This window comes from Cydia splendana, chromosome 14, assembly GCF_910591565.1.
Source record: "Cydia splendana chromosome 14, ilCydSple1.2, whole genome shotgun sequence".
Classification (NCBI taxonomy): domain Eukaryota; kingdom Metazoa; phylum Arthropoda; class Insecta; order Lepidoptera; family Tortricidae; genus Cydia; species Cydia splendana.
In genome coordinates this window covers 6,620,247-6,634,363 of record NC_085973.1, presented here as the reverse complement: position 1 = coordinate 6,634,363, position 14,117 = coordinate 6,620,247, and the positions used below count along the sequence as shown (strand labels likewise).

At 37.6% G+C, this 14,117-nt stretch overlaps 1 protein-coding gene across 1 annotated transcript in view; it reads left to right on the top strand.

Moving 5' to 3' along the window:
* The window catches only part of LOC134797147 (amyloid-beta-like protein), a 233,588-nt gene that overhangs the window by 198,074 nt on the left and 21,397 nt on the right, over positions 1–14,117 (top strand). Inside the window, exon 3 of the mRNA XM_063769395.1 lies at positions 12,312–12,473. Within this exon, the coding sequence (XP_063625465.1) occupies positions 12,312–12,473 (162 nt within the window). The remainder of the gene's footprint in view (positions 1–12,311; positions 12,474–14,117) is intronic.

The window sequence follows — 14,117 nt, the reverse complement described above, 5'->3', positions numbered from 1 at the left end:
GTGCACGGATTCAAAATGCAGTTCCAATGGTACAAATCTTAACGTAGCGTTTTTGCCCCAACCATTCGTGATAAATTTATTTCCTTTAAATGGCAGATGAAAGTGACTCAAGAAGTGCATCACATCACAACGAGCACCATGAAAAAAACTGGACAAGTGCGAGTCGGACTCGCCCACCGAGGGTCCCGTTCTTTTTAGTATTTGTTGTTATAGCGGCAACAGAAAAGCATCATCTGTGAAAATTTCAACCGTTCATGAGTGTGTTCATGGGTTACAGCCTGGTGATATATAGACAGACAGACAGACAGACAGAAGGACGGACAGCGGAGTCTTAGTAATCCCTATTACCCGTCCCGTTCCCGTATCCCGTTTTTACCCTTTGGGTACGGAACCCTAAAAATAGTGTATGTTATTACTAGTGTCCGACCGAAGGTTCGGTTTCGGTTTCGGTTTCGGCCAGTTTCGGCCAAAAAATCATGTTTCGGCTGGAGTTTCGGTTTCGGCCAAAAACTGGCCGAACCTTTCGGCCGGGCCGAAACTTACGAAATGGTACTTCGGACAAAGACCAAAAGTTGGGGAATAAGTAGGACAACAATATTAATACCTACATATATTGATTCATGTATAGGTACAGAAATTAATTGGTTTATTATAAAATACAATTCCACTAATGAGGGCGCCACTGGACGGTCGACGCAGTCTTAAGAGGCTGTCAATACCTATAACGCGCACACTGTCTAATTGTATCGGTGTGAATGAGATAGCACTGACGCATGTTACTGGGCCCTGGGCAAGAGAATAATAAGAAAACTCATCATCTTCCTCGCGTGATACCGGAATTTTTGCCGGGCCGTGGCAATGGGAATGGGAGCCTGGGGTCCAATTGACAACTAATCCCAAGAATTGGCGTAGGCACTAGTTTTTACGAAAGCGACTGCCATCAGACTGATATTCTAACCCAGAGAGTAAACTAGGCCTTATCGGGACTCGTCCGGCTTCCTCACTACATTAGAACCGTTTAATGGTGATTTTAAGCAGGGCCGGATTAAGCATGTCGGGGCCCCCAGTATCAGGTCGGCCCGAGTCGAACGATGTCTTTTTTGCTCTTATTCACTCACTTATTCCTTTTCCTACATAAGTACCTCTAATGGAAAATTTTAAGCTAGGCTTAAGGCTACGCTCAACTAGTGCCGCAAAGTTGATTTTCTCAATAGTTTATATTTTGGGAGGCTGAACAGCTGACAATTGATTAAAATGAAGAAAAAACTCTCAAAAGTGTCCCCAGTACAGTTTATCATACGAATGCTCGACCTTAGCCTCACTTTTTACCTCAATTTACCATTGGTTTGTGTTCCACATGTCCTCTACATCAGCTTAGCATTTAGCCTCGCTGCGCCATGCTCGGCCTGCGGTCTCGGTTTTTAATACAATGGTCATTGGTTGAAGTCTGTGCTCAACTACTTATCCTGAAGCCTGAAGCACGGCTTTAACTTCGCATGAAAGTTCGCCTCACTGGGGAACTTCGGACTATTAGGCCTAGTTGAAGATCGGTACCCGGCCTTGCGATATTTGTCAACAAAAAATTTCGCGCTCGCTGCGCTCGCGTTTATGGTTGGTTTTTTAGTTGACCCTATATCTACATGATAGCTTGACTGGTGAATGAATAGAGTTAGACCAAGAAAATTCTACAATGATTTTGATAGCAGTATTAGCAGTGCAACTAGTGCAAATGTTATTTATACGTCATAATTTCATAGAAGTTTTGACGTTTAAAATAACACTTGCACTGCGTGTGTTATCAAAATCGTTGCAGAATTATCTTGGTCTAACTCTAGTAATTTTCTTAAAAAACTGCTTAAGTAACATACATTTCAAGGACATTGGGTGTTGAGTGTTGACAGCCCCATAATATGTGTAAAAGCGGTTTTATGACATTTTTCAACGATTTTAACAAATCTACAAAAGGTTCGGTTTCGGTTTCGGTTTCGGCCGAAACTAGAGCCAAAGCCGAACATTCGGTTTCGGTTTCGGTTTCGGCAAAAAAACATGTTTCGGTCGGACACTAGTTATTACATACATACGTGACGCTTTAAAATGAGGAGCCCATAGGAAGTAGTCAAGGAGAAAAACTTTTCATCAAAAGTAAAGTACATTAATAAGTCCTAAGATATTAAAAAGTAAATCGACGCTCTTTGGCAAACTTAAATACTTGCCTACGTATGATAACTGTGAACGTCATGTACACACACACAACACATAAACAAAATAAGTTCAGAATGTATACCTGTAAGCCTCACTCTCAAACGCAAACCAAAACTCTGTCATCGATATAAACCACTCTTCGCGTTTTATAACATTTTTAAAAGTATAAAACGTAAACCCTTTCCTAAAGTCTTTTACTCGTATCAAACCTTATTACTACCTACCTTTTACAATGTAACTAGTTTATAAACCTCTTTTAAAATAGGTACTAAAAATATGAACCGAAACTTGCAAAACGAAATACCGACGGCACTTGGAAATGAAATGGTTATTTAGATTCGAGTGCAGGCATATCTGATGCGGAACGTCTAGACGGGGCATAATGTTATTTTGACAAGGTACTATTTTACTGTACGGTAGTTGTAACACCTTGCTGCTATGCATGTTAAACTACTTTATCGAAGTACAGCAATATGAAGCTTGCCAAAGCTTTTCGAAGTCGTTCCGTTCGCGTGAGTTTAGATTTTATTGTAAAACAAAATATTTCACTTATTCAGCAACATAAGATTATTTACTGCACTGGAAAAAATTGCAGCTAATATCATTAATATCAATTCACTTTGAACAAATTGTTTCACACTAAGTGTCCAGTTTTTATCACTCTTTAGTCGACTTGCGCGGTTTCGTAAAATATAGTTGTATTTTGTCCAACCGAAAAGAGATAAGTACACATCTCTTCTTCTCCCTGCCCTTATCCCACGTTATGTGGGGTCGGCACAACATGTTTTTCTCTCCCATTCTCCTCTGTCTTTCGTCACCTCAGCACTCACCCCTTTCTTTCTCATATCCTCTTTGACTCAATCCATCCCTCGTTACCAGATAAGTACACGATATCTGGAAGACCTCTTTGCTCGGAAAACATATAAAAACTCAAAAATGCGCGTTTTCCCAGAAATAAGACCCAGTAGAAGACTGGCGTATTTCCCAGAAGAAGAAGAGAAGAAATAAGATTTTTCGCCCCCGAACACCCCCATATAGCAAATTTCATCGAAATTGTTAGAGCCGTTTCCGAGATCCCCGAAATATATATATAAATAAATATACAAGAATTGTTCGTTTAAAGGTATTAGATTAGATAGATAGAAAGATAGATATCAAATGAATGAAAATCTGTTTATCATTAATAGTTGTTGCATTCTCAGCTACGATAAAACAATGTTGTTAATTAAATAGGAACCTTATGGTAATCGTTAAATACATATTTAGATCGCTACTTATGTTACAATATGGGTAAGCTTAAAAAAACCTAGTTTAAAATGAGTACACTGAGAAAAAAAACCATTAAAACAAATTGAAATTGCATTAACGTTCAATGCTTCAAACAGTTCCATAGGTACCCCCAGCCCAGCCCCCAGTGAGCCCAGCGAACAAAGCAGTAAATTTTACCGTTCATACGTACATACGTGCATTTGTTGATATTGTATATAGCAGTTAATCTTAATGAAATCACTTTAATGTGTGCTCGATAGATCATATTTTTTTCAGTGTAGGTACAGTCACCTGCAATAATATATGTTACTCTTCGAAGGCCGCAAAAATATGTGACACGCTCTTATGGCTCTACAAATAACATCGTGTCAGATATTTTTGCGGCCTTCGTTGTGTAACATATTATTGCAGGTGACTGTACATACTTAGGTACATTGACTATAAAAGCCTTAATAAAATGCATGGAGTTTCTAAGCCAGCCGTTATATTAAATAGCCGCAACACACATGCACGTCATAAATCCTCGATACATGTAATGCAATAAGCCTTCTCTTCATCGTAAAAGCCTTGTTAAGGCGGTGGCACACTGAGAGAGATGGGTCTACCGCGATATAATTTCATTGTTTTTACCATAAATTCCGACGTTTCAGCTGAGTTGCACGAGCTGTGGTCACGGAAAGACAAACGACGACGACGAGAAGGTTTTGTGTAATTAAATATGTGTACAAAACGCAAGAGTTTAAAGTGTTACATTGAGAGAGTTTTTTTTACGTACTTATTGTAAATTCAATTTTAAAGATTATAGTTCGTTTTTTTAGCATTAGAAATAAGGTAAACAATCTTGATGTGTCTTTTAATTGAAAAACACATTTTAAAAATAAGTTACGGCAAATAATTATGTAACAATTATGAATCTAATACGTTCATTTATATTCTTCTGCTTTCATAAGTAATAGTTATAGATTTGAAAAAGCGTTTTTCAATTAAAAGACATGTCAAGATTGCTTACCTTCTTTCAAGTTCTTTCTAATGCTAAAAAAAACGAACTACAGAGGCGCTTTTAATGTAAGCGGATGGCCACTATAAAAGTGCTTATATCAAGGAATTTATTTTTGACTAACTAAGCCCCAGGAAGAGCGTCCTCTGTATTTTGCTTGTATTTTGTTTATCAAAAAAATATATTTACCCTCAGATCTTAAGATCCCGAAAAACGATTTCCGATACCTGATTTCGCGTAAGCTTACTCGTTTTAGGTCTATAGAACATTCCAACATTACCTACAATATGTGTGCATAAAACTTTTCTAACTGTAACTGTACTCGAAAAACCGGCCAAGTGCGAGTCGGACTCGCGCACGAAGGGTTCCGTACCATTACGCAAAAAACGGCAAAAAATCACGTTTGTTGTATAGGAGCCCCACTTAAATATTTATTTTATTTTGTGTTAGTACTTTTTGTTATAGCGGCAACAGAAATACATCTGTGAAAATTTAAATGGTCTAGCTATCACGGTTCTTGAGTTTACAGCCTGGTGACAGACAGAAGGAGGGACAGATGGACGGCGGAGTCTTAGTAATAGGGTTCCGTTTTTACCCTTTGGGTACGGAACCCTAAAAACATTACCCTACCTCCTTTAACAGTTGGATAAAAATCCACTCCATGCGTCTCAAGCATACCAAGTTATGCTTGTATTTATCCATGTTACCATTAATCTTGGGGGCGAACGACGTTGTAAACGCGCTTTTACGTGCCCTGGTTTGTTGGCGGGTTATTATAATTAATTGTACGTCATATTAACCTCTAATATAACCTTCGATAGGTTTTATGGTGACACAGACGGGTCACGTTAAAGAAAAATGAGGTCGTCCCTAATTATAATTATGGGTTAAGGATTGATATAAAATTTTGATTTTGGTTGCAATGGAAAAAAAACATGTTAAGGGGCCCACTGATTAACAGTCCGCCGGACGGTATCGGCCTGTCAGTTGTTCGGAACTGTCAAAATTTTGTTCTAACTGGCAGGTCGATACCGTCCGGCGGACTGTTAATCAGTGGGCCCCATTAATCACCTAACTACACCATGTTTTTTTTGATTTCCGTTAATTTCAAGGGTGCATTCCTGAGCTTAAATCAAGTAACTTTCTCAAAGACACCGATGTTCTAATTAAGTCCATTTCGGAGATAATCCATAATTTATTTTTTTCCTATAAGGCCTCTACAAGCGTGTACACTTTTGCCTTAGGGCCGGCTTACATATTGATTAGTGTTTAGAACAGTGTTGGCCGAAAGTTAATCCAAATTGAAAATGCTCGCCATTAACCATCATAAATTGAATCGTTAACTGTAATCATCCGTTACGGTTTAAGGTTCAATTTATAATGGTTAATGGCCAACATTTTCAATTCGCATTAACTTTCGGCCAACACTGGTTTAGAATGAGTTCATACATTTGCTACTAAACTTAAGTACAATCTCGGTCGATTGATGTACGAAATGACATTGATATGTCACAGATTTCAATTGTTTGGTTGAGTTAAATGTAATGCCCGTGTTACAACAACGCTATATGCTACATTTAATTACTTTTTAAACAAAAAAAAAACAAAAAAGAAAACAAAAAAAAATTTTTTTTTTTAAATAACTATGCCATTTAGTTCTTATAAACGTACTTAACTATACCCCGAAGTTAACGGAATTCAATAAAAACACGGTGTATAATTCGCTTATTTTATTCCCAAGTGCTGTCATTATTTTTTAAATCACTTTGACGGGACGAGAAAAAAATTTAGTTGGTTTAAGCGAAAGCGAAGCGAAAAGCATATATGCAATGCAAAGCTTCTATAGGCCAATTTTACTGGGAACGACGAAAACATGGAACTATTTATATAATGAAGGATAATCTTGATTTAGAAGACTACTACTAGTCTACTCTCTACTCTTCCAGTCCATCAAATGTAGCCTCCTCGTTATGTTTCAATCTTGGTTGCATATAAACTGATAATATGGTGACGACATTACACGTTTGCTTGATATATCTATCTCTTATTTATTGCCGTCACAATGACATCAACTTGACCGAAACTAGGAAAGTTTGAAGTACATTCGTTTAGGGATCGTGTGAAGTCTCCGTTCTCCAACTTTCGCAATATTGCCACAAGTGTGTGCGGCCTCTGTTTGCGTTAATATTAAATTTTAGGATGCAGTCGAGGACAAGCTGAACTTTAACGAATCGATAACTGTACCAACAAACACTTTAGAGCTATCAGTGATGACTTGATCTGACAAATTCGGAATTAAAATAGAAGACGTTCTTAGAACAAGACTTGTCTATGAAAGTCCCCTTGGGGTGCCTTGGGGTTTTTTCGCGTACCTACCTATGTACGTTAAACTGCTAAACTTAAGCCTGCTTTTATTGTATACAATTGTATATGCTCTCGTAAACTTGATATATATGTATTTTTTCCAATGCCGCCTCACTTTCATGGACTTTGACAGTTCTAGGATACCCGTCTGTGGTTTTCATAATATAGTGGTTAACACAGTTCCCTCATTTTCTCTGGATAAATGTTTGATGGGCGGCATTTACCATCCAGAGCAAAGTTGACAGTTTCACAGTACGAGCCAAAACGTTGGCTCTCAACATTGCCCATAATGAAGACAGATTGAGTAATAACTGGCTGTCATCAGCGCCGATTAATTTCACCCAGCTTATTTACGCAGCAATCATGATGTGATTTATCACAATGCCTGGAAATATTAAGCCCCTCATAATAATACAAATGAACTCAAATAAGTTACAATATTAGTATTATGTCACTACCTAGTGTGAGTTCCTATAATTGGCTTCCTGTATCTACTATAATTTCTATGTTAGTGTTATAACTGTTGGATCTACAAATGAATAAAATAAAATAATATCAAGGGTTTAAAGCCAACATATTAGCTGGACTCCATCTGCAAAAAAGCGCTGTATGACAATCCATAAACGCTGCATGCTATGGTTTCGAAAAAGCCCCAGAATATGCAAACAACCTCCAAGTAATTATTGTCTACTTTAATTAGACATTATGCGGCTTTCAATTCAATTTACCTATTGTTTCCCAAGCAAATCGTAGGCATTGTAATAGTTCTAGTGTGGTAGCAGCGGCACGATTCCAATTGTTCTACACACTACAACTACAACACAGATATATACTATAACTACAAGTTGCCTCGTTAGAGACTGACGGCAGTTCGCATTCGAGATCGTATTAGGTAAGTTTATGGTATTAGGCACAGTTTGGAGATCCATTTTGAGATTATTAAGGATTGGTTGGTGAGCCCGAGCGTTACTAATGGAATATTGCGTTGCTAGGTATTTAGAAGTGTTCATCTCTCAACTGTTTATTACTGTATAGGCTATAGAAAATGGAAATCCAGTTGATTATACAACAGTGATATTTAGAACAGAAGACGAAGAGTAAGATTAAGTAAAAGCCGTTATAACTATTCAATATAAATAAAGCCTACGCTATATGCCAAAAATGTCTTACGTCATTTTGGAAAAGACCTGATGCTCTACAAACTGCTGGATTTCCTTAAAACATTGCTAAGAACCACCGCAAGAAAAGAGAGAGGGAGAGAATAATTAAGAAATAAGAAAACTCGCTTTCTTGTAAAAAACGTTGATGTAGGTATTCCCATCTGTGGTTGGTGTCGTATTCACAAATGGGAATGATTCATTCCCAACTGTCCCCGGTAGGAGCTGATAGGAATACTCCCATCCGTTGGAGAGCTACGGTGCCACAGACATACAGACAGACTGACTTGGCGTCAAACATATAACACCCCTCATTTTGCGTCTTGGGTTTAAAAAAATAAAAGCTTAAATTAGGCAATATTCGCAGTATCATTCTTTCAACTACAGAGAATCTGTTTGTTTGTCCACCTTATCTCTGCGACCCAACTATAGGTATGTTTATTTACCCATAACTCCGAAGTTGCGGGACAGTGGGCGAGCTAAGAGGTATTATGTGTAACGTCGGACGCGCGAAGTTCGTGTTGGGACTCGAGTTTGCACTTAGCACCCTGCGCGAACTCGCAACTGTTGATGTGGCTTTTGTTTTATGGTGTCATTACAAACTGACATTTTTAACAGACCTTAGAAGAAGGAGGTTCTCAATTCGTTAGAAATGTTTATTTGTTATTGCCTGTTGCAAATTTACAAACTGAGTTTATTTTAAATTTAAAATGTAATTATTTACTACCTTGTTTCTATAATGATTATACGAACATTTGGGTCAAGTGTTTGATGAATTACGCATTGAACAATATACTTTAAGTGTTACTTTTGTTAAAATTATACACATAATTACCAAACTTGTCATTTCCGAATCTTTGCATTTATGTAGGTATGTACTTTGTTTTACGCACCAGAAATAAAATAAAACAATTTATGGGTCAAACAGATCACTGTGTTATGTCTTTCCTGTAGACATACACAAGAGTTAAGGGCTATAAAGGTTAATTTTCTTATTTAACCCTTATCCACGTGAAAAGGTCCTCCTTTTATTTAGAGAACTATGATACAATCATTGCTTACATGCCCACAAGCTGTTAACTATTGCCCACAGGAGAGAAAACTAGTGTGTTATCGCGAACAGTACATTTTTCTCTCCTGTGGGCAATAGTTAACAGCTTATGGGCATGTAAGCAATGATTTTATCATAGTTCTCTAAATAAAAGGAGGACCTTTTCACGTGGATAAGGGTTAAATAAGAAAATTAACCTTTATAGCCCTTAACTCTTGTGTATGTCTACAGGAAAGACATAACACAGTGATCTGTTTGACCCTTACCGTACCATCTGAGACTATTACCTACTGTATAAAGATTTTTGAAATTACCACTGTTCGGTCCATCCCAAGTCAGCCAGCCCATTTAGCGAACTCGCTTACCGGCAGAACGACTCTGTTAATTAAGGACTTTTCGCTCCGCCAGCCACTACTTGGCTAATTTGCTGTATTTGCCCAAAACTTGCTATTTCGCTGTCGAGTTTATCTTAAGCTCTGTCGAATAAAATTTAGGTCCCACCTGGATGTCTGCGGGACATGTTTTATTTTTTAATTTGGGGACTATGTACAATGTCTTGAACCAGCCTACGGTAAAAAAAATACAAAATGTATAAAAACCCTCTGTCAATCACAAAGTAGAAGTTATTTACCTGTACAAATGTACAATTGTACATACGGCACTCGCACGTCAGTGTCCTGATATTGTATTGTTTGCATTGTATTGGTGTGCATCCATATTTTTGCAGTTCAACCGTAAATACACGGTTGTACCGAAATATGAAAGCTAGAGGTATCATCGCTATATCAGCCTTCGACCAACACTGGGAAGGGAGACGGCATTCGTAATGTTTCCCCGTATCGCTTGGGCTCCTCGGTGTTGCTCGAAACTACCAGCATTCTTTTTTGCACTGCACATCGGCTTTATCATTAAAGCTTGCAAAGAACTTTTCAACACACACCACCCATCTAGTTTCTAGGTTCACAAGGTATTTGCCTGTTTCCTATTCCCATTTTCTCTTCCTATTTTTTTCCAATCCGTGCCGCCTGTAAAACTCAATTCCTTTTTCGTACTCGATCAATCTGTTTGCCGGCTTTATTTGCTGGATCATGTGACTGCATCAAATGTACTTTGAATTTATCGGGTTCAACGCACTTTGAACACGGAGCATGTGGAAAAAGGTTCGCGGAGGATTAGGTTTGAGCACGCTATTGAAAATGTTTACAGAAAACAGTTTAGGTAGACTCTTCAATAAATAATTAAAAGCAACATATATTTATTGTATTGAAGATAAACAAACTAATTTACTGTTTTTGTTCCACCACTTTTCGTCGGGTAAGTAGTTGCACAAATCTATGATTTGACATTTTGCTGGGATATCACTGATATCAGTTAGCCGCGGCCACGACCAGTGAAACCTGTGTCGAAACGTCGCTAAATAAAGGTACCTAATAAAATAAATTCGCGATAGACCCGTCTATAAATGTGAGTTAATTAAGTCTATAAGTGTTCAAAACGCGAATCTTTTAAATAGTGTTTTTTACTCTACATCAAACGTTATCTTCTTAGGTAATGATTTATATACACCTACACATATTTTAAGTTTAATAAACACGTTGAAGAGTCATATGGCAAATAGGACAAATTTGTACACACTTTTCGCTGTAACTATTGTCGCTTTTTTATAGTTTTTAGTTTAGTTAGTTATATAATTTATAGTTTTACTACCTACGTATTTACTTAAATGCTACAAATGCGACAACAAACGTTCGGCCACTAGAGCTTTTCCCTTTGTTATTTTAACACAATGTGACTAGCAAAATAAAAATAAAAGCTGCTGCGCTGCTTTAATTTTTCAAGCCTTTTTGCAAAAATTTTGTACATCTGGAAAGTACAGAAACACTGGTCACTGGCAAGCTTACGGCGAAGTAGAAAAGCTTAAATGGCCTCGTAAAATTGCCAAGCAGGCGGCAGCCTATTTCCATTAAAAAAATCTTTCTCTTTGTTTGCCAATTTGCAGTTGTAATAAAAAGTTTTTTAAACACACAACGATTTTATAAATCAAGATTTGTCTCATTCCATCTTTTTCTTATTATTTGCCTACCTATAGAAAAATTTTCAAAGTGGATAATGGTCTGGACTAGAAATAGTTTTACGAAATTTTGGATAAACTAGTGAGCACGACGCTAATATATTTCGATTTCGTACTATGAAAAGTTTCGCCTTTGTAAACATTGTAGAAATTTGTACAATATTTCAGTGGAGCAATAAAATATATAAACCTGACAAGCAAAATTGTTGCAATAGTAGCACTCCAGACAACCCGTTGCCCGGTCAGTGACCTTTGGTAGCATTTCCTTTATTCGAAAACTGCAAGGTAATCGGACTTCCCCTAGTCTTGAGTCTAGACCAATCAGGTATTTCTGTCATACTAACTTATGCACCAACTTCGGGTCCATTCAGTCGAGTAGTTTGGATTCTTGACAACTACCTACGGAAGTTTCTGGGAATGTTGAAACTGGGCTGACGAATTATGTTAACATAAGTTCTTACTTCCTTATTCATAAAACTTTACGGGCCTGATTAAGTTAAATTATGTTTGATCCCGTTCTTACAAATGCATAAATCAAAATGACAGATAAGGACAAACGATTATTAGCTAATTGAGGTTTGTAGCGCGTTTATGAATAAGGGGGTATTGAATTTATTGATAAAGATAGCGAAGAATAAGTCAGGTACAGTCGAGTTCACTAAACATCCTTATAAGCAACGTTCTAAAAATATATTTACTCGTCTCTATAAGGTCGTGTAAATATATATTTGGAAGGTTGGCTTGTAAATATGTTTGTAACTCTACCGTACATACATTTAAGAGAAATTTATTTCATGTCACCACAATAGAGAATTTGCCCTCTTGGTTTATTGTTCTTGTCTCTGAAGGCAAGACTCTTTAATTGATTTAAGGGTCTTTATGAGGGCTATTTATTATATATTAGGAAAAACCGTTGAGGTTACAATTCTCACTTCGCTATACGGCCATGTGAAAAATGATAGAAATCTAAAATTTCTGACAAATTGTGGCACCAAAATTTTTCAAACTTGGTGCTTCATTTAGTAACTGAAATGGTTGGCCAGGCTATATATGTAATATTATTATGTAGAGTAGAGGCAGAGGTTTTCAACAGATAATCAGGATAAACGAGCAGAGCTTAACGTAAATGACGTGTCAAAAAAACTTAAACCAACCAATAGTTTTGCAACCTTATTAAAAGTTATATTTTCCTTGTTGCAGGCAAGCAGCGGGGCGGAGCCGCAAGTGGCGGTCCTCTGCGAGGCCGGCTCGACGTACCACCCGCAGTACATGTCCGCCGCTGGCCGGTGGACGCCAGACCTCACCACCAAACCGCACAACTGCTTGAAGGACAAGATGGAGATACTCGACTACTGCAAGAAGGTGAGCTGCCGGCCTAGCCAAGGTTACAATCGCTATCGCTTCGACAACGAAACGCTTTGTGTCTCTTTAAGACGAAACAGGAGCTGAGTTTTAAATATTTTAGGTAAATATACCCGTCTCGCTAATTGATATCAGTTTTGAATGCCACGCCTCTCATTGCGGCATAGTCAATTAGGCCATTTTGGCCATTTTTGTAGGGCTCTAGCGCCTTAAAAAACAAAAATATCAAAAAAAGCAAAACGGTCCGACACAGATATTGACAATATTAATCTGTGTTGAAAAAATCATTGCTCTAGCTTCAAAAACCACGGAGGAAAACGAGGAGTACGTTTGTATGGAGAAATGACCACTCCTGTTGGCTCTTAACTCTTTCATATTAGTGCGACAGTAACAGTTGCGTTTCGATCGCTACGGAGCGTAAGCGACTGGCATGTTGGCTACGCGGCCTGCGCTTTTATCATTGCAATTTTTGTTATACCGGCCCGGTTGCCTGTATATTTTACTGTATTTATGACATCTATGTGGCATGGCACACTCAGTCCGATTCGCACGAAGTTTGAGCGAGACAACGCTATGCGCGTATTTTAGCGACGTTTGCATCGGACTCAGAGTGCCATGCCCATTTTTATTTATTTTATCTTTATCGTACAAAAAATGTTGGACTTGTTAGGACGAATTACAAATTAAAAAAAAGGATTTAAGTAAATGTGAATACTTACATAAAACACATAAGCTGCTATTATGTAGCGATTTAGATTTCTTCTATTATTATATTAGAAAAGAACTTAGCCATGTAGGTATTTTAGCATTGTAATCTTTCAAACAAAAGGTTGATACTGCATTGGTCTGCACAGCACTTTCACATGCACATTCTGGTGTACCATAAGTTGTAGTACCTACCATTATTTTATTTGCTATAGGATGTAGTAATTGCTCATCTATAGTTTGGGAGAGAAGTGAAACCGGAGCGCGGTGGATGCAAACTATCGGTTCCTCGCTGCGGAAGCCCTCAACTCGATGGGTTCTGGTCTAAATCCAATCAAGTCAACTAACAAGCTTGAAGTTTGAGCCGCATGAAATATTCGGGTTTATACAAGTAGCTTTGGAAACAATAGGTTCTATCAACAATAGTAAGAACAATGTCTATTTATTTGTATATTGCATAAAATACAACACACTAACCACACACACTGTAAACACTTTAACCTCCTGAGTCCCCCTTGTCATTAATGCAGTTTTGAATTTGGAACATTCGTTTATTCCATTTTAATTCAAAATTCGATTTGGATCAAATCCTTTATAAAGGCCTCAGGGACTCAGGAGGATATATACCTAAATATGAATCTCAGTCAATTTTGAAACGTGCAAAGTTTTTTTTTATGTTCAACTATTAACAACGGTTAACATTAGCACATTAGGCTTTTTTAGCTTTTTACATTAGATAAACCGCAAAACCCTTTAAGATTCTAGTTACCTAACAAAAATGTCTTTCATTACAAGTAACAAAAGTGTCTACATGAAGCACAAAGTGTATGTCGATCTTCTTGCAAGCCTTTGATCATTTCGTAACAGGAAGCTATAACTATACTGTTACAAGAATGTCTTTGGTTACAACTACCAAGTGTCTATATAAAGAACAAAGTG